This window comes from Akanthomyces muscarius, assembly GCF_028009165.1.
Source record: "Akanthomyces muscarius strain Ve6 chromosome Unknown contig_16, whole genome shotgun sequence".
Lineage (NCBI taxonomy): Eukaryota > Fungi > Ascomycota > Sordariomycetes > Hypocreales > Cordycipitaceae > Akanthomyces > Akanthomyces muscarius.
In genome coordinates this window covers 763,061-782,381 of record NW_026611617.1, presented here as the reverse complement: position 1 = coordinate 782,381, position 19,321 = coordinate 763,061, and the positions used below count along the sequence as shown (strand labels likewise).

Sequence of the window (19,321 nt, the reverse complement as noted above, 5' to 3'; positions counted from 1 at the left end):
CAAAAAGGCTGGTGAGGTCAGACTGGACGAGCGATCAAGGGGGCCCAAGCTACTGGCAACCATGGGCTGGAAAGCAAAAATGTATAAATGAGTGCTGAAAAATGCACGGGAAGATAGATAGTGCAATAGAGTGAGATGTGAGTTTACAAATGTTACCTGCACATTGGCAACGTTGTACACTGTAGTTGGTTTAGAGATGGTTGTTCAAGCGTGGCTTTTATTTCGTGAAATTCATGGTATTGGAGCTAGATGTTACGCAGACATTACTCGAGTCTATGCATGTTAGCAGAAGTTCAGTCCAAGCACCGCGGAATTCAGCGTACCTCTCAATCAAGTGCAGCCCACTGGCCGTCTCGATGATGCTGCTCATCTCGCCGGGCTTGAGCGCAAACGACGCGTCCTCGAATTCCTTTTGCATATCGCCGCGGCCAAAGTAGCCGAGGTCGCCGCGCTTGCGCGCTGACGAGCAGTCCGACTCGGTGGGCGCGAGGTCGCCGAGCGTGACGGCGCCAGAGTGAATCTTGGCCTCGTGGGCCTTGATGATGTCCATGGCCTCGTCCTTGGAGCGGGTAATGTCGGCCTATCCGTCCACACCATTAGCATTCCGTCCTGCGTCTTGCATCATGTATTTAAAAAATCCGTCGCTGTAAAATCTTACCTCTCTCCAGCTGCTGGGCCGTCTGCTGTCGCGGTGCTTGACTAGCAGGTGGGCGGCGCGGATCTTGCCCTCGGGGACGCCCGGAACGGCGCCGGGTCGCTGGCCGGCGCTGTGGTGGCTAGCCATGTAGTGCTTGAGCTTGTCGCTGTCGGTGCCCGCGGGGGGCTCCCATCGCGAGACCTTGTCGGCGGCGTTGAAGTAGTAGGGCAGGCCCTTGGAGTTGGAGTGGCGCACTTCCCAGTTGGGGGGGAGACCGGTGTCAGCCTAGCAGACAGGGCATAAACGTTAGCAGAGTCCAACTGGCTTTCGACATGGAACAACGGGCGGTAGGGAAAGGTGTCATGTCGCGAGGGCAGTGAAAGGTTATCCAGCGCAGGCTGAGGAGGGAGCGCGTACCATGGTTGTGGTCGTGTGACGGAGACGGGCAGAGAAAAAGCAAGTGTCGAGGCGAGGGTCCAATGGATGAGATTGAACGTCGGTCGGGAGGGCCTGAGGATATGACGAGGCGTGTCACTTGAATTTATGTCGCTTGGTTCGGGTGCAAGGAGGAAGCTTTTTCGCGAGCTGAAATGACGTCTGCCGCAACCAAACAGCGGCAGAAGAAGCAGGTTGGCAGGCCGCTGGGCGATTGGGTGTGTTACCCCACGTTTCTGGCAGCGGGGCTGAAAAAAAGGGCGCTGGAACGGTGGCAGCTTGGTTGGCAGCCGCTCATTGGGCGGTGATGGTGCTCAATTGACAAGGACATCCATCCCTTGGCCCAGTAACGCGAAAGAGTCTGCCCAGCAGTAAATGCTATGCTTCCCGAATGCAAACGGGTGAATGAAACGAGCCACAAGTCTATGCCATGGTACAAAGGGAGTTTTACTATCCGTCGAGTCAAAAGGCATTGTCGGGCATTTTACCATCCAAACATGCGACAGCCACTGATCGGCAATTGCAGTCGCTCATTACAGTGGCAGCTGCCGCTCGTCAGTGGCTGGTGGCCCACTGTAACCGCTGAGGGGGCCCTGGGGTAAGCAAAAACAGACGCTGGTGGCTAGGCTGCTAGTTGTCAGAAAAAGGAAGAAATCAAAGGAATAAGAGAAACAGGAGGAAGTAAGTGAAATAGGAAAGATTAGAGAAAGAAAGGGTAAGTAATAAAATATTCAAGGTATGATATGTCGCTACTTCTACGTAAGCGAATGTTCTTTTGGCACCTCTGTGGCGAGTCACTGATTTTCAGCGCATGTATAAGGGCACCTGTCATTGGCTGCAGCCGTTGAGTCAATGTAAACGTCTGTTGCTGATGTGGCATTGTACGCCCTCAAAGCCTGTCCGCAGCACATCAGCCGCCCATATCCCATCAGTGACTCGGTGCCTCCAAATTCCGCCAAACTTTGCCGATAATTTAAAGTTCAGCTGCAGCCCAGTGCTTTTTCCTGTAGTACCAACTTGCCATCACCACATTTTAACCACCACTACCTATTCTCCCATACACTACCATTCCTACCTCTTCCACTGCCTGCTGCACCCGCTGACTCATCCCCTGTGGCAAAGTTCCACCCAACAGCAACAGCGGTTGGCTCGCGCAAAAATCCACCACGCTTGGCGCGACGCTCCCCCGACACTTCTTCCACCCATCGAATTAAATACCAGCCCGACCACGGCACCTTTCGCTTCAGCTCTTCGACTTTTCATCAGCATTTTAGATAGACTTGCATTTCGGCGCAGCAATATGGCTACCCCCCAATCGACAACGTCCCTCCAGGGCGAATCCGAGGACAAGAAGCTCGAGCAAATCACCTTTCGCTTCTGCTCCGAGTGCTCCAACATGCTGTACCCCAAGGAGGACGAGGAGGCTCACAAGCTGCAGTTTACGTGCCGCACGTGCCAGTACACAGAGGATGCCCGCTCGACGTGCGTCTTCCGCAACATCCTCAACAACTCGGCCGGCGAGACGGCAGGCGTCACCCAGGACGTCGGCTCCGATCCTACGGTTAGTGAAAACCACTGCGCTTTCCCCGTTTGCCTACACTGCGGCGTGCCCATAATGTGCGACACCTGCGGCGCCTCGAGCCTGGAGGTAGAAGCCTCGACCGGGCGATGCAGCGGCAGCAAGGATATGGATTTTATCATGGCCTTTGCTTCTAATATTCCCTGGACCGAGGAGGATCTGCTTGAGGAGTTTGGATGCGAGTTCTCTGCCGACAGCGCCGGAAATACGGGTTCGACATTGCCAACGAGCGAGGCCTCTGCGAAATTATGAGAATCTCGACAACCACCTACGACTTACGACGATATCCTTCTTGTCAAATACTTCTTGTTGGAACTTTTTTGTCACTGCTGGAGATGACTTGCGTTCCTCACTATACCATACACGGCGCAGCTTTCCTTTTTTTTTTATGAAACCGGCCGGCTAACAGGCAATGCTATTTGCGCGCTACAGCTTCCTCGATCCAACAAGACCTGCCCTCGCTGCAACCACGAAGAGGCCGTCTTCTTCCAGTCGCAGCAGCGAAGCGCCGAGACTGGCATGGTAAGCCACAACCCTTACTTGGCGTCTGTACACTATCAGAGATCTTTCATGTTGACACGTGTTTGAAAAGAAACTGTTCTACGTGTGCTGCCTCTGCGGTCACATTTTCTCTTGAGCAGCGATTTTTCTTCTGTTGCATTGTTTATACGACTCTTTGTACGAGATACCCACGAAAAGATGGCATGGGGAAGGCTGTGGTGAGCTATACGGGGAGGATACTGGGCGTTTTTGCTTCTTTATAACTTTGATATTGATGGAGTTTTGGTTTTTTTTCCTTGAAAAGAATTGTATGGGCAAGACCGTTTTGTCATCCAGTAAGATGCGCAACCAGTCGGCCAAGGAGTTATCACGTTATACGAATACATTACTTTGGTTATTAATTTGGATCTTTGTGATTGTTGTAAGAAAGTGTTCCCGTAGACACATTCAACACGTAGCACATTCGTACTTGTGAGTCACTTGATCGAATGGCAAGTAGAGTAAAATCATGAATTGTAAAGGAGTTTGGCCCAGCACCGCAGGCTCCCTTTTCTAAACGCCGCGCAGAAATGCTACAGGTATAATTGTACAGTAGTTTTGTCCCGAATATGATACAGGGAATTTTCGACTTGTTCCCCTTGCAGCCCCCGTCGTTCTCGTGCCGCTTGCCTTTCGTAGAGTGATGTCTCGTTCGCAACCACACAAGGCAAGTTTACGCCTGCATCGGCGCCATGGACAGAATCTTGCTCCACTTCTTGCGCTTCAGCTCGGCGCCGACGACGCCGTTGATGCGCGAGCCGACGGGGTCGCCGGCCTTGTTGAGCAGCACGCAGGCGTTGTCGTCGAAGCGCACGACGGACCCGTCGCGGCGCTGCGTCGGGTACTTTGTGCGCACGACGACGGCGTGGCGCATGTCGCCGCGCTTGACCTTGGCGGCGTTGGAGACGCCCGACATGCCCGAGGAGGATGCGGCGCGGTGCTCCTGGACGACGACGACGATGCGGTCACCTAGGGGCGGAGGGTTAGCGAGGTGTATCACGGGGGGGTGGCGCCATCGGCAAGTTGAAAGTCGGAATCGGGATTTCCAGAGGCGAGTGCAATGGTCGGCTCGTACCTATTCTGGCGGCGCGCTTCTGCCCAACCACAAGGGCGCATTCGACGAGAGCCGCGCCCGAGTTGTCGATGCAGTTGAGGATTGTCTGTGTTTCTCGCATCAGTCACCATGCCAATGCAGCCGAGGCTGCCCTTGGGCCAGCTCATATCTAGAACAAACCTTTAATTGAATCATGCTGGGCTGTGTGTGCCGTCGCTCCGGGGTATCGTAGAAAGTTGGTTTCGTGACGACTAGAGCTCCCTTTCGACAGCTCTCACGACTTTTTGGCGCTGGCGTAGTTTTTCCGCGGTTCCTTGGTGACGGGTCACGTGCAGCGCATGTGGTGCTACATGGAGAGTGTGGGGGTGCAATTGCGTGGTGCGACTCGTTGACTTACACCGGCAAAGTCTGAGAAATGCCGTGTTGGGAGCATACTATGTTTGGTTCCCAAATCTCCAAAACTTGAATTTTTTTACTGAAGTGGTCTCGCCAAATTTATCCGAGGTCAGACATGGCATAGTCTGCTCAGGAGTGGTGCTGTCATGGCCTCGGCCGCGACGACAGACTCACAAGGCACTAACATGGAGTTTGTAATTGAGACTAGACTTTTCCGAGATCTTTTCCAGTTGACGCATAATACGAACAAGAAAAGCTGTCGGGCCTTTTTTCTTTTCCTGATTTTTGCCACGCTTGTAGATACTCACACTGGACGTAAGTTGTCTCGCATAGTCGCCGTCAGCCCCATGCCGCTTCAGCTTGCCGTTGCAGTTGGCAGTTGTCAGTGGCGGCATAAGGAAACTCAATATATTGCGAGCTCTCGCTGATGTCTTTTTAATCGTGATTATGTTCTGCTTTGGTTTTTGCAACGACAACTGCGCTTCTTCTCTGATTGCTCCGTCGCTTTTTGCGTCCAAGTTATTAACCAGGGGCGGCTCCAACTCCTCTGCCATGGCATGGCGTACCACGGAATATTGGCTTGCAATCTACCTAAAACAAGCCTAGCCGCCTGTGTTGCCTCCATCATTCATCACTTCCAGTTATGAATGAGGCACGTCCAACCGCGATTCCAACTTACACGAGCGCGTCACAGCCGAACATGTCCCCAGCCACTCCATTAATTTGCTGCGGCAGCCCGCGGTGGGCCCTGTTCCGCCACCGCTAAGCCCCCTGTAAGTGCCCCTGCAGAAGCCAGAAAGCCCCTAGAACAAGTGGCTGACTCCCCTATGACACCTGAGCAATTAACGCGGTCGCCGTGGCAGCGGAATGAGCAGTGCGCGACTGCGGGTCTGTCCTCCAGACCCTGTCACCAGCTTCCCAGTCCCAGTCCCAGTCCCAGTCCCAGTTCCCTCTTGCCAGTTGCCAACATCTCGAGGCCTTCTTTCCTTTTCATTGCCTCACCTCGCTACGTCGCACTCGTGGCCTCCCGCGTCCCCTCGCACAACCTTCTTTACTCGGTGCGGCAAGCTATATAATCTCTGCATTTGTGCTGTTTCTGTCGGTCTTTTCATTCGCACTTGTCTTGACGTCAATCAGTTCGCCCGTCCTTTCCGCTCGTTTGCGACCGTAGGGATCTTGGACGCTCGAATTGGCCACGAACCCCGACGCTCGACTACTTCTATCGACTTTATTTGCTTCTTCTCTGGCGGCATCCTTTTTACGGAACAATAGCGAATCTTGCAGTTATCCAACCTGCCCTCACCCTCTGGCGGATATGCCTCCCTCAAAAAAGGCCCCGGCCAAACGCCACGTGCTGACACTCGCGCAACTCTCTGCATACGACGATATTCTAACCGACGCCCTCGTGGACCATGTACGTCTAACCGGCAGCCACAGAGCGGCAGCGACTGACCATCCCAGGTGTTTTACTGGACCACAATCCCTAAAAATAGACCCTCCTACCACCCGTCCCGAGGCGTCGTCGAGGACACAATTGCCAAAATCCTGCAGGACGAAATCGTCTTAAACAAGAACCCGGCGGCGGCAGAGGCGAAACTTCTAGCGACCGATGGACTGCGCAGATTCTCCGCCGCCCTCAAAACAGACAAGGAAAGGGAGGACTTTCGTCGCCATCTACGACGCTACATCAACATCTACCTCCCCGACTGCCCATGGGAGGTGAATTCCACAAACCGATACACCATTGTAACTCATGAAGCCAGCATAACCGCACGACGACTTATCCGCCGCAACGAAAGCATCAAGTATCTCTCAGGCATGAAGGTCAACATCACACCAGAGGAAGAGGATTTGATTGCCAATCGCAAAAAGGACTTTAGCATTGTGGTCAGCTCTCGGAGCAAACTGACCAGCCTATTCATGGGGCCTGCCCGGTTTGCAAACCACGATTGCAACGCAAACGCCGCGCTCATCACCACGAGTGCTGCGGGCATTGAGATTGTCGCCACCCGCAACATTGCGCTTGGCGAGGAAATTACAGTTACCTACGGAGACAATTACTTTGGCGAAGACAATTGTGAATGTCTCTGCAAAACGTGCGAGGATGGGTTCAGAAATGGCTGGGCGGACGCCGAGGGCAAGCCGACAGTTACTGTGGACGAAGAAGGAAAGACGGAAACATATGTGCTGCGCAGGCGACGACGTGACGACAGCCTGTGTGAATCATCCCGGACGCCTTCAGTGACGCCAGTGATGCGACCAAAAATTCGCAAGACTCGGACGGCTTCCCGATTCCTGGACAACGGCAACTCGACATCCTCAGCACCCTCACCCGCGCCCGATTCCACGCCGCGGACAGGCAAACGCACCTTTGATGCCATGGCTACGCCACCAGTAACACCGGCCAAAAAGCTCAAGCACACCGTCGAGCTCGTCGATGCTGCTCGTGAAGCATCGCGGGGTAGCTCCGTCAGCGACAGCATCAGCTCAAGCCAAGACGGACCCCTTGAAACCGACGCCTCTTCGCCCGAGCCGTCTTCCGATAAGCCCAGCTCAACTGGTCCACTATCGCCAAAATCCTCGCAGGGAGCTCCGTCACCGCAGAAGATGGATGATCCTACCTGTATTTCAGTTGTCATCGAGCCCAGCCAGGAGGATACTCTAGACAGCATCACAGTGAGCATCGAGCCCGTGGATGATGCGTACAAGGCGGATGCTATAATCGCCCCGAAGCGCAAGTACCAGCGCAAGGTGTACAGAGAGCAAACGCCACCTACGAGAGTAAGAGCGGCCGGCGACTATGTTCTCACGCCACTGCTGCTTTCTGAGCCTGCGATGGCTTGGGTCAAGTGCGGAATCTGCGTTACACCATTTGTGCAGCAAAATGCGTACTTTACGCGCGCATCCTGCCCACGCTGCGAGAGGCACTCTAAAGTGTATGGCTACATGTGGCCAAAAACAGACAAAGAGGGTCCTCGGGATAAGGAAGAGCGCGTGCTGGACCACCGGACTGTGCACCGCTTTTTGGATTCTTACGACGAGAAGCGGGTTCGCGGGCGAAAGGGCGTTGAGTCGGAGGAGACAGAGGAAGAAGTTCCGTCGCGTGGCCGTAGTTTGAAGCGCAAGTCATTAACCAAGCTAGCTGCAAAGCCGGCTGCCAAAGTTAGTGCTCGATCAAGAGCGGATAGTGATGTTAGACGGAGCGGGCGCTCTCGGACCGTGAGCAGGAAGCTGGTTGACGAATAAGCGGCCGCGGCCGGCGGCAGGAAGTCCGCCAGCGACGGCGCATGACCAAAGTAGGAGGCAACATGGTAAGGATATTGATTGTGGGTTCTAATATGTACAGCGAGCGGGTAGAACACTGAAGACTGCCATGTAATTATACAAGATATTTGAGCAAATCTGTTCAAGCATGTGAGAATGAGACCAAGTGACCAACGTAATCGTAAGCAACTCTGCAACCGAGGAAGCATGCGAAGCCGAGTCGCAGATACGAACACGAGTGAATCGATTAATATAGACGTGAATACAACGCTTGTACGGGGCAACGCCAGTTGAATTTCGGCGATTTGTGTAGCGTGGGTAAGCCAGGACTACCAGTACGACGGAAGAGGCCTACCCGGATCGGCCCACGCTGGCTGCGCTAACCCTGTGTCGATCATAGGCGTCACGATTATACATGATTGCATATATCCGCAATATTATATCCAAGATGTAGACGCCACAGGATCTAGATGTTTACCCATCTCGGTCTCACTCACCTCGATCTCTACTATGATGGAGTTGCAGCACGCTGGCAAAGGCGCAGCTACACCACAGCCCACCACAGCCCACCGCACCGACGACACCGACGGCGACGGCGGCGGATATCCCGACGGGGGCTTCCACGCGTGGTCCGTCGTGCTCGGCGCGTGGTGCGCCATGTTCCCCTCCATGGGGCTCCTCAACACGCTCGCCGTGCTCGAGGCGTATCTCGGCATGCACCAGCTGCGGGAGGTGCCCAGGACGCAGTCGGCGTGGATATTCAGCTGCTACGCCTTCTTCCTGTACTTTTGCGGCGCGCAGGTCGGGCCGGTGTTTGATGCGTATAATGTGCGGATCGTGACGGTCACGGGCTCGGTCGGGATGGTGGCGGCGTTGGTCTTTCTGAGCTTCTCAACGGGTACGCCACACCAGACCGTTTTCCTCATTTTCGTCCTCCTCGTCTTTGCTGTTCTTCTTCCGATTCTGCTTGTTCTGCTTATTCTGCCTATTTTGAATGACTAGTCAGCGGCTAATGGCGCCTAGAGTTTTACCAGATTTTGCTCTCGTTTGGCGTGCTAGGCGGCATGTCAGCCTCGCTGCTGTTCAATCCGAGCTTGGCGGCCATCGGCCACTGGTTCGCCAAGCGACGGGCCTTTGCGACGGGCGTGGCCTGCACGGCCGGCGGCATCGGCGGCATCGTCTTTCCGCTGGTCATCTTGTACCTTGCGCCAACGGTCGGCTTCCCGTGGGCGATGCGCGTCATTGCGCTGCTGTGCGCGGTCGTGCTGGCGGTGGCGTGCACGACGCTGCGCAAGCGCCTCCCGGACAACAAGCGCGCCGGCGCGGCCATTGACCTCGTCGCCTTGAGGGACGCCAAGTTTGCGGCGACGACGCTCGCGATATTCCTCGTCGAGTTTGCCGTGTTCATCCCGTATACTTACATCTCGTCCTACGCGCTGCACGCGGGCATGTCCCCGCAGCGAGCCTATCTCCTCAACGCGCTGCTCAACGCCGGCGCCGTCCCGGGGCGCGTGCTGCCTGGCTACGTGGCCGACCGCTTCGGCGTGTTCAACACCATGTGCGCGACCTCCAGCACATGCGCAGTATTCATCCTCGCGCTGTGGTACACGGCTGGGGGGGACGAGGCCGCCGTCACCGCGTTTGCCGTCATCTTTGGCTTCTGGTCCGGGGCGGCCATCAGCCTCACGCCCGTGTGCGTCGGGCAGGTGTGCCGGGTGGAGGACCTGGGCAAGCGCAGCGGAACGGCGTTTTTCGCGGCGAGCTTTGGGACGCTCGTCGGGGTGCCGGCGGCGGCGGCGGTGCTGGAGAGGGATGGCGGGGAGTATGGTGGTTTGATCGTGTTTGGCGGTGCGTTTTACTTGTCGGCGTTTGCGGCGTTTCTGCTGGCCAGAGGCGTTGCGGGCGGGTGGACGTGGCGGAGGTTCTAGGTGGACGTGGGCGATGTGTGGAAATGGAGTAGAAAATAAAGTAGACGGTAGACTGGGTAGAGTCTAGTCACATGGCTGAAGTCGTCCAATACATGGGTTTATACCTGCATCGTGGAGGTGGTGAGATGCAGGAGCGAGGTTGCATGCATGCCCAGTGGCGCCAAATAAGCTTGTAGGATGACACCGCGTGCTGCAGGACCGGGCGCGGGCCGATCCCAGCCATCGATATTCCTTGCCCTATCTGCTTCATATCAGAGGACGATATGCCGCCTCGAGTCTGCAGGCGGTATAAACAAATGTCAAGTCTACCTTGCAATAGATGCCGTCTTTCAGTGCTTGGCTGCTTCGTCAGAGTAGCAGGCACAAGGCCAGACGGGGAGCGGCTGGGTATTTCAACGTCGTTGGAAAACAAGCTGTGGAAAAGAAGCAAGCACGGTAGATTTTATCCGATGATGTACAGCGAGGGTCCTGTCGCCGATATACGGATGCTTGGTTGCAGTTTCAAGACGGTGGGTGGTGCTGCGGACGAGAAGCAGCGCCCGCTAAAAGCGCCGTGCGTCAGCCTCGCTGCACGGCAATCACATCGCCTTCACATCTCACAATCTGCAATCCTTCCGGCTGAAATATCTTGTCTCGTACATGTTCTCATCTAAATCTCTCATTCTCCCTTTATCCTCTCAGCAGTCTGAGGCCTCGCCGTAGGCATAAAACCATCGGCCAGGCACAATGGTAACCTCTCCGCTGCTCCGAAGCCGCCGAAGCACCCTCACTGACCGCGCGGCCCTCAGCATCTTCCATTACATCTCCTGCAAATCCCACGTAAGGTGATCAAGACCTTCACCTCGGATCCGCTGCTAAATTATCATTTCTTTTGCAGTAGTGCTACCGACCGCGCCCAGCCGGGACGGCTCCGTCATCCATGATGACGCCTCCTACACCCGCAACGGCCTAACCTGGACCGATGGCGCGCTGCGGATGAATGAGATTCAGGTCGTCGGCACGCACAACAGCTACCACGTCGAGGCGGACCCGAAAGAGCAGAATTTCATGGCGCGATTCACCGACGATGCGATTAATTTTCGCTACTCCCATTCTGCGCTCGACGTGCAGCTTGAGTATAACCGCGTCCGCAGCATGGAGTGAGTCTCTCACAGCTCTCCCACTGCTTCTTCCTCTGCTGACAACTACTCTCTAGACTTGATATACTGTCGGACCCAGACGGCGGCCACTACGCCAAGCCGCTCATCCGGCGGCTCGTCGGCCTGCCGTTCCCCGCGGATCCCACCTTTGCCACCAACAGCACAAAGGTGCTGCACGTCCCGGACCTCGACGTCGGCAGCGTCTGCGCCAGCGTCGTGCAGTGCCTGCGCATCGTCCGGCGCTGGATCGAGGCGCACCCGCGCGCCGTGCCCATCCCCATCCTCCTGGAGCTCAAGACGGCCGAGAACATCGGCCGCGTGATTGGCGGCGCGCCCGTCATCCCCTGGAACGAGACGGCGCGGCTCGACTGGCTCGACGCCGAGATCCGTTCCGTGTTTCCGCGGGAGCAGATGATCCTGCCCGACGACCTGCGGCGGGACGACTCACCGACACTGGAAGCGGCAGTCCTCCAGCACGGCTGGCCGGACCTGGACTCGGCGCGCGGGCGCGTCTTCTTCGTCATGGACAATGGCCCCGTGCACCCCGTCCGCAGCACCTACATCGAGGACCGGCCCAACCTCGAAGGTCGCGTCATCTTCACCAATGCCGCGCCCGGGAACGCCGACTGCGCGTTCCAGAAGCATAATAATCCGACGAGCGAGGCCGCGGTGGCGAATATCCAGAAGCAGGTCGCTGCGGGGTACTGGGTGCGCACGCGCGCGGACGTGCCGCTGGACACGGTGCTGCGCGACCGGTGCGACACGGGCCGGCGCGAGGCGGCGCTGCGGTCGGGCGCGCAGATTGTGTCGACCGACTTTCCGGTCTATGGGCCGAGTGCGCGCTGGGGATGCGACTACGCGGTGAGGATGCCGGGCGGCAGGGCGGCGCGGTGCAATCCGGTGAATGGACCTAGAAAGTGTGACGAGGCGTCGTTGGAGCCAGGTGAGTATACTCGTAACTGAAGGGGGGCGTGGTGGACAGCTTATATATACCCACATGAGATTTAGCATGGGATACTGGATTTATGAATAAAGAACAGATTTTGCTGCAAACCTGACTTGCCGATATGTAGAGTTAATATACGTGAAATGAACAAAATAGACGAGGGTATCCTTGCAATCGCGAAAACGCCATGGAACGACTCGTTCCAGCCAGTGCCCAGCATCAACAACCAACCCGTTCTCATACCAGATTTCTCAGATTTCTCCGCATCTCCTCTCGCGTCTTCCTTACTCGTCGGCAGTCAAAGACGCTCCAGACTACATACACCAGCCTCACGCTCCTAGCGAAAAACCGTTAGCATCCCGCGAAAACTGTGTCAGTCAATAGCCACTTACGCCGTCGCCCAAGTCAGCCCCGCCGTCACCATCATGACGTGCCGCCACGGCGCCGGGTCGTCCTCGTACCCGCGGTCCGACAGCCCGACAAACAGGCCCGCCGTCAGCGCCGCGGCCAGCATGACCAGGTCGAGCCCGCCAATCGCGTACGGCGAGACGCGCGGCAGCTGCGTGTGGATGAGGTCGACCAGCATGAAGGTGTCGATGATGATGGCCACTGCATTCTGCAAACAACATCAGCAAGTCAAGCTCATGCAAAAAGGTCAAAAGCAACCGAGGGGGGGGGGGGGGGGGCAAAGGGGACAAGACGAACCGCGCCAATGGCCACGCCCGCGACGCCGCGCTTCGCACGCCACCGCGCAGCGAGATACAGCGCGCTCGCCAGCCCTGCGAGGGCGAGGCTCAGTGTCACGCTCCGCGCGAGCGCCTGCGCGAGGCCGTACCAGTGGGATGCGCGCGGCAGGGCCCGTTCCAGGACGAGGTCGTGCGAGAGCGGCTGCGGCCTGCGCGGCGGCGGGGTTGCTGCTGCGGCGGCGGCGACGACGGGGGAATCGCGGTCCTGGAGCGAGGCCGTCTCGCCGCGCCACGCGGCCGGCGTCATCATGGGCTGCAGCTCAAGCTGCGTCGGGGACGTCTGCCGCGAGGGTCCGGCGACGACGGCGGCGGCGGCACTGTCGGGGGCGCGTGGCTGGCGTGGCCGGCTGGTGTAGGTCTGGAAGACGGCCCCCGCCATTTCTTGCTTGGCCCGCGCGGCCGGTCGCTCGTGGTCGGTTCTGCTGGTTGCGTGCGGTTCATGAACGGTTTGAAAAGGCGTGTAGACGCATTTTCGGGGCGGCAGGAAGGGTGAGACGCATGGACGGGTAGAGGTGCAGCTGCGTGAATGTTGAAAGGATCGCCGGTGTGGTGTGTGTGTGTGAGAGAGTGTGGCTGGGTTTCTGGAGGCGTCGTCACTTTTTCGGGGCGGGGACGAGATGCTATTCTGGGGAAAGCAAACGGCCCTGCAGCGAGGCGTTTCCAGGATCAGGCAAGCGTTTGCGAAATTAAATGCTAAATGGGGAGGTCTTGGCTGTCTAGTTGATTTCTTTGTCCTCGGGGCAGAAACGTGTTGTCAAAGCCCGACGCAGGGTTTGTGCGTGGTGAAGGGAAAGTGGCTGTGTAGGAAGATGAGTGAATGGGGCGCAGGGGGTGATTTCGCCTGCATGTTGGGCAATTGGCAGTTTGTGAACCGCGACGGAACTAACTAACTTTCTGCGGTTGAATTAAGTAACGACTTGTGTCAAAATTCTCCGGAGCAGGGCTACCTTTGGAGATGGCATTGTGCGGCCCAAGCATATACCCTGTAGTGATTCTGCAGCAGTGGTGACTCTGGATGTGGGAGTTCGACACTGGCTGTGTTAAGGGCGTGTCGCGGTTGAACCCAAAAGAACCTACATGTTCATTGCTCATTGTATATATTTACGTCGTCGATCTGCAGGTCATTTGTACCATCAACTAGTATATAGCAGGCTCAAAATGGCAGGCCACCACGTGTAAGTCGCAATGTAATTCAGAACCCAGCTGCCATGCACATCTTGACCCCTACCTACTGCGCAGTGTTCAAAAACGTCCCGTACTCAAACTGGCTGTCATCGAGCCCCATTTCCAGCGCATAATCCTTGTACGCCTCCAGCAACTCTCCCATCTTGCCCTCGTGCTGCGCCGCCAGATCCTCCGTCTCGCCCGGGTCCACGCTCAGATCATACAGCTGCCACCTTCCCGGCCCGAACGGTTTTGGAATAAAAATCGCTTTCCACTTTCCCTGGCGCAGGCCCATCCGCCCAAAGAGCTCCCACGCCGTGATGTGGTCGGCGGAATGGATCTCGCCGTTGCCGTTGCCGCCTCTGCGCAGATACGGCACCCACGACCGGCCGCGCAACGGGGCGTTGTCGCGGCCCTTGTATAGCGTCCCCGGGTGCTTCACGCTCGCGAGCTCCAGGATCGTCGGGCAAATGTCCATGACCGTCGTAAAGGCGCTCTCGATGCCGCCGGCGCGGTGGGCGGAAAAGGGCGGGTAGCGCAGGATGAAGGGCACGCGGATGCCGCCTTCAGAGGTAAAGGTCTTGTACAGCCGCGACGGCGCCGTGCCGGCCGAGGCCCAGCGCGGGCCGTACCACGCAAAGGAGTTGTACCGACCGAGGTTGCCAATCGAGTTGTCGTAGTACTTTTCGAGATGCTCCTCAAAGTTGGCGCCGACCATGGGCACGGCTTCGAGAAGCAGGCCCTCGGCACCATTGTCCGACATGAAGAGCACAAATGTATTATCCAGCTCACCCGTCTGCTCGAGGTACGCAGTCACTTTGCCGATCTGCGTGTCCATGCGCTCAACCATGGCGGCGTAGATTTCCATGCGCCGCGCAGAGGCGGCCTTGCCCTCGGGCGACAGCTGCTCCCACTCCTTGCTAAGCTCATTATCCTCTGGAAACGCAATGACAGGATGCGCCGGTGCTTCTTGGGGCACGAGCTTGAGGGCCTTGAGCTTGGCGATGCGCTCCTGGCGCAGTACCTCGGGGCCGTCGTCGTACCGGCCCCTGTATCTGTCGCGGTCCTCGTCCGGCACCTGCAGCGGCCAGTGCGGCGCCGTGAACGGCAGATATGCAAAGAACGGCCGTTCTTTGTCCTGCGACGAGCGCTCATTGAAGTACTCCAGAAGCCGGTCGGCGAATGCGTCGCTCGAGTAAAAGTCGGGCCCGAGGCTCTTGGGGTGGATGTTCTCGTCACCCTCGACGTAGACGCTGGGAATCTGCTGCAGCCAATTTGGCAACTCGTCTTGCTCGTCCAATATCGGTTCGTACCCAAAATGGTTCGCAGCGCCCTATTTTGAATCGGATTAGAGTTGCAGTCCATCGCTTTCCAACGGCGGGCTGAGCGCACTTACAGGGAGCAGCGCAAACGACCGTTCAAAGCCGCGCGCCGAGGGGAAGCGCTCCGGCGTGCGCCCAAGATGCCATTTTCCCGCCATGAGCGTCAGGTAGCCGCCATCGTGCAGCAGCTCCGGCAGCGGCGCGACACGGTCGTTGAGAAAGCCCTCGTAGCCGGGCTTGCCCTTGTGGAACTCAAAGTCGGGCGTCTCTGCCATGGTGCCGATCCCCGCGATGTCTGCTTTCCTTTTAGCAAGCTACAAGTTGTATAGCTGGGTGGTTCTGCAAGTCTGTACTGACGATGGTCGGTGCCTGTCAGCAGCATGGATCGCGTTGGTGAGCATGCTGAGGCGGCGTGGAAGTCGTTGAACTTGAGCCCGTTCTCTGCGAGCTTGTCGAGATTGGGCGTTTTGATCTCGCTGCCGAAAGCGCCAATGTCGGAAAAGCCCAGGTCGTCTGCGACAATGACGAGGAAGTTGGGACGTCTGTCCGTTGTCGTGTTGGCGGGGGACATGGTCGAGCTGTAACAATTCACTCGCGCGTTGTGGCTACAATTTACGAAAGTTTTGATATTTGAATTAGGTCTAGGACAAATGCTATATATACTGACGGTTTGAGGTTCCTCTTGAGCTATATAGTTGGGGTTGTCGAGTAGAGTATTTCGTCATTTCCGCCCAGAGCTCGCCATTATTGCCGAAGCCGCATTTATCGTCTCTATCCATGGCTGGAACGTTCGGCCAATTGGACGAATGTCGACTGAGAGCGCCATCAATTTTATTATTCACACGGCGTTTCATTCTTTTATCCGGATTTGCGACGTTTTACAACTCGTCTCTGTGCTCGTGTTGTCCACATCTACACAGCATATGGCTCTGTCACACTTGCAGGAGGCCACCAAAGCTCAATACAGCCCCATGTACGCGCACCGGCCGTTTAACGTTAACCAACGAGCCGTTGACCTAGACGCAATTCAAAAGTTATTATTCACTGATAATCAGCTATACCAGTACTTTAATGCACCTGAGCATTGGCGACGCTAACCCCCGCTAAAGCGACCCTGTGATCCACCACGGACGGGCGCCATTCCGCCCATGCTCTGACGCCACTGTTGCAGGCCGGTCTCGGAAAGCCGTCCGACCATGTCCGTGTGATCCTTATCTTTCACCTCTCATTATTCCTCGACCTTTCGTCCGTTTCTCCCACTCCTCGCCCCGACCCATCCGCCAGATCACAGAAGATAAAATGCCTGGCATTGCTCGCATCGCCCTCGCGGCGACGGCGCTGGCCGCCGCCGTCCAGGCCGTCGCGCCGCCCGCCCAGAACCCGCTCGGCAACCCCAAGACCAAGGTCGTCGACTCGCAGAAGCTCCAAGACCTCATCCGCATCGACAACCTCTCCAAGCGCGCCAACGAGCTGTACGCCATCGCCCAGCTCTCCGAGGTCGACTTTAACCGCCCAACCCGCGTCATCGGCAGCAAAGGTGCGCTCCCTGCATACTCCTGTCACCATCGTCACTAACCAGTCACAGGTCACGAGGGCACCGTCAAGTACCTCGTCGACACCCTCCACTCGCTCGGCCAGTACTACACCGTCTCGACGCAGACCTTTCCCCTCACCACCAGCACCGTCTTTGAGTCGCACCTCGTCGTCGGCGACGCCGTCTACCAGGACGCCAAGCCGCTGAGCCGCACGCCCCCGACCAAGGACAAGGAGCCCGTCCACGGACCGCTCGTGCTCGTGTCGCGCAACGGCTGCGAGGCGAGCGACTACCCCGCCGCTGCCAAGGGCGGCATCGTGCTCGTGCAGCGCGGCGAGTGCGCGTTTGGCGTCAAGTCGGAGCTCGCGGGCCAGGCCGGCGCCAAGGCGGCCATCATCTACAACACCGACGACGACGACGTCAGCGGCACCCTCGGCGAGCCCACGCCCAACCAGGTCGCCACCTTTGGCATCCCCAACAGCCGCGGCACGGCGCTCGTCAAGAAGCTGCACCGCGGCGAGCGCATCGACGCGATTGCCTACATTGACGCAGCCGTCGAGACGGTGCTGACCAAGAACGTCATTGCGCAGACGACGGCCGGCGACCCGGACCACTGCGTCATGCTCGGCGGCCACAGCGACAGCGTCGAAGCCGGCCCGGGCATCAACGACGACGGCTCCGGCTCGCTGTCGCTGCTCGAGGTCGCGGTGCAGCTCGCCCGGTTCAAGGTGCGCAACTGCGTGCGCTTCGCGTGGTGGTCCGCCGAGGAGGAAGGGCTCGTCGGCTCAACTTTCTACGCAAACTCGCTGTCGCCCGCCGAGAACCAAAAGGTGCGCGTCTTTGTCGACCTCGACATGCTGGCGAGCCCAAACTACGCGTACCAGATCTACAACTCGACCAACGGCGCCAACCCCGCGGGCTCGGAGGAGCTGCGCGATCTGGTGGTGGGCTGGTACGAGAGCCACGGGCTCAACTACACGTTTAGCGAGTTTGACGGGCGAAGTGACTATGTTGGGTTCATTGATAATGGGATTCCGGCGGGTGGCTGGAGCACGGGTGCGGAAGGCGTCAAGACGGACGAGGACGTTGCAATGTTTGGCGGCACGGCGGGCGAGTGGTACGACAAGAATTACCACATGATTGGCGATGATGTGAGCAACCTGAACCTGGAGGCTTGGGAAATCAACACCAAGGTAAGAATATTGCTATACGCTATTGACGGGGATTTGCTGACTGTTGAATAGCTGATTGCGCACACTGTCGCTACGTATGCCCGTTCGTTCAAGGGCTTCCCCCAGCGCAAGCAGGCTGCATCGGCTGTGGCTGCTGACAAGGGCTCTGGCTCTCACTTCAAGTACCGCGGGCCGTTTTCCATTATTTAATCACGATCCATACACGCATTTATAGATATTAGTTTGGTGTTGAGATACCACATCTTTGGTTCTGTCTGATTTCATCTAGAAAGCTTAAGCAATAGAGTCGCTACCATTTTTCTTTCATCATCTCCATCCCTCGTTGCCATTCTATCGCACTGGTCAAGTTTTTTACCAGAGGGCCAATGCCAGACTGTTCACCTGCGACTGTAGCAGCGCAAGGTCCGACTGCGTCATCGCCTTCTGAGCCTGCTGAATGGCATCCTGAGCCTTGAGCACAGCAGTCTCGGCCTCCTCGACGATCGCGAGCTTGCTCTGCAGTTTCTTCTTGGCATCCTGGATTGCCTTGACTCGGCGTTCCGTGTCGCCTAGTCCGAGCTTCAGCGCAGCCTCGATGGAATCTGGCTCTGTCGGGGCACCGACAGACGAGCCCCATTCATTGCCACCAGAGGGCGAGTCCCAGCCAGCGTCACCGGCAGGCGGCTCCCATCCATGGGTACGAGAAGCACTGCTGTGTGCGGCGTCAGCCATCGCCGCTCTGGTGTCTCTTTCGACTGCCTCGCTAGCGGTGCAGTGCTTTGGGGATCTTGGAGAAGCATCAGCGCCGCCCGTGTCGACGTTGATGAGTCGTGGGACCTGCCAGAGGTGAAGCGAATCAAGTTTGGCGAGCAGCTTTTCAATCTTATCGTTGTCTTTCTGGTCTGGTGTCGCGAAGCGAAGAGCCAGCGTCTCCGCATGGCGAGGCATCACCCGCTTAAATTCCTTCTCCCAAAGCTGCTCCTCGGTGTAGAGGTATTTGGGCAAGTAAACACATTCGGCGCGCAAAATGGCTTGGTAGATTTCCGCACTAAAGTTGGAGAGGAGCGCTGCATCCCTGTCGGAAACAGCCCAAGCATTGTTGGAGTCCTTCGGGCAGTAATGCTCAAGTAGGCGCTTCGTATCGGAGTAGAGGCCGTGTAGTGGATTACGCACATCTTGTCCTCCTAGCAAAGACGAAGAGTGTCCTGCGATCAGGAACTCTGCATTCATTCGCGCAAGAGCCACGTTCAAGGGAGAAGCCTGCGGCATTTTTGCTGTCGTTTGCCAAACACTAGATGCAAAACACAATGTCAGGCTCGAATCCGGTATGGCGGCTTACTATGTTCCAGCAGCTGAGGTGCTTGTCGGCTTCACGTACCTGTTCGCTACGTTGGTTTTGGTGATGAGGGAATTTGCTAAGAAGAGAGGTAGTGTTCCCAAAGTGCAACGAGGGAGAGGCTGGGTG

The 19,321-nt window shown here is 57.2% G+C and overlaps 10 protein-coding genes across 10 annotated transcripts; 5 read left to right on the top strand and 5 right to left on the bottom strand.

Annotated features, from left to right (window-relative positions):
- Positions 1 to 263: 263 nt before the first annotated feature.
- On the bottom strand, positions 264 to 1,057 carry LMH87_008311 (uncharacterized protein; the record flags this gene model as incomplete). The annotated part of the gene is made up of 4 exons (XM_056196920.1): positions 264 to 273; positions 324 to 580; positions 659 to 922; positions 1,055 to 1,057. The coding sequence occupies 4 exons, from the start codon at positions 1,055 to 1,057 to the stop codon at positions 264 to 266; spliced, it is 534 nt and encodes a 177-aa protein (XP_056057408.1).
- A 1,315-nt stretch (positions 1,058 to 2,372) lies between these two features.
- Positions 2,373 to 3,288, top strand: LMH87_008310 (uncharacterized protein; the record flags this gene model as incomplete). Its single annotated transcript, XM_056196909.1, has 3 exons — positions 2,373 to 2,633; positions 3,084 to 3,173; positions 3,244 to 3,288. 3 exons carry the CDS (start codon positions 2,373 to 2,375, stop codon positions 3,286 to 3,288), a joined length of 396 nt encoding a protein of 131 aa, XP_056057407.1.
- A 576-nt stretch (positions 3,289 to 3,864) lies between these two features.
- LMH87_008309 (uncharacterized protein) lies at positions 3,865 to 4,440 on the bottom strand (the record flags this gene model as incomplete). The annotated part of the gene is made up of 3 exons (XM_056196898.1): positions 3,865 to 4,160; positions 4,267 to 4,351; positions 4,426 to 4,440. The coding sequence occupies 3 exons, from the start codon at positions 4,438 to 4,440 to the stop codon at positions 3,865 to 3,867; spliced, it is 396 nt and encodes a 131-aa protein (XP_056057406.1).
- Positions 4,441 to 5,956: 1,516 nt separating this feature from the next.
- On the top strand, positions 5,957 to 7,887 carry LMH87_008308 (uncharacterized protein; the record flags this gene model as incomplete). Its single annotated transcript, XM_056196886.1, has 2 exons — positions 5,957 to 6,055; positions 6,103 to 7,887. 2 exons carry the CDS (start codon positions 5,957 to 5,959, stop codon positions 7,885 to 7,887), a joined length of 1,884 nt encoding a protein of 627 aa, XP_056057405.1.
- A 528-nt stretch (positions 7,888 to 8,415) lies between these two features.
- On the top strand, positions 8,416 to 9,833 carry LMH87_008307 (uncharacterized protein; the record flags this gene model as incomplete). The annotated part of the gene is made up of 2 exons (XM_056196875.1): positions 8,416 to 8,803; positions 8,929 to 9,833. 2 exons carry the CDS (start codon positions 8,416 to 8,418, stop codon positions 9,831 to 9,833), a joined length of 1,293 nt encoding a protein of 430 aa, XP_056057404.1.
- Positions 9,834 to 10,559: 726 nt separating this feature from the next.
- Positions 10,560 to 11,935, top strand: LMH87_008306 (uncharacterized protein; the record flags this gene model as incomplete). Its single annotated transcript, XM_056196863.1, has 4 exons — positions 10,560 to 10,562; positions 10,622 to 10,652; positions 10,711 to 10,972; positions 11,029 to 11,935. 4 exons carry the CDS (start codon positions 10,560 to 10,562, stop codon positions 11,933 to 11,935), a joined length of 1,203 nt encoding a protein of 400 aa, XP_056057403.1.
- A 220-nt stretch (positions 11,936 to 12,155) lies between these two features.
- Positions 12,156 to 13,043, bottom strand: LMH87_008305 (uncharacterized protein; the record flags this gene model as incomplete). Its single annotated transcript, XM_056196850.1, has 3 exons — positions 12,156 to 12,255; positions 12,311 to 12,534; positions 12,624 to 13,043. 3 exons carry the CDS (start codon positions 13,041 to 13,043, stop codon positions 12,156 to 12,158), a joined length of 744 nt encoding a protein of 247 aa, XP_056057402.1.
- An 849-nt stretch (positions 13,044 to 13,892) lies between these two features.
- LMH87_008304 (uncharacterized protein) lies at positions 13,893 to 15,721 on the bottom strand (the record flags this gene model as incomplete). Its single annotated transcript, XM_056196838.1, has 3 exons — positions 13,893 to 15,161; positions 15,225 to 15,445; positions 15,508 to 15,721. 3 exons carry the CDS (start codon positions 15,719 to 15,721, stop codon positions 13,893 to 13,895), a joined length of 1,704 nt encoding a protein of 567 aa, XP_056057401.1.
- A 728-nt stretch (positions 15,722 to 16,449) lies between these two features.
- Positions 16,450 to 18,066, top strand: LMH87_008303 (uncharacterized protein; the record flags this gene model as incomplete). The annotated part of the gene is made up of 3 exons (XM_056196827.1): positions 16,450 to 16,687; positions 16,736 to 17,877; positions 17,929 to 18,066. The coding sequence occupies 3 exons, from the start codon at positions 16,450 to 16,452 to the stop codon at positions 18,064 to 18,066; spliced, it is 1,518 nt and encodes a 505-aa protein (XP_056057400.1).
- Positions 18,067 to 18,228: 162 nt separating this feature from the next.
- Positions 18,229 to 19,125, bottom strand: LMH87_008302 (uncharacterized protein; the record flags this gene model as incomplete). Its single annotated transcript, XM_056196816.1, has 1 exon — positions 18,229 to 19,125. One exon carries the CDS (start codon positions 19,123 to 19,125, stop codon positions 18,229 to 18,231), a length of 897 nt encoding a protein of 298 aa, XP_056057399.1.
- Positions 19,126 to 19,321: the final 196 nt, after the last annotated feature.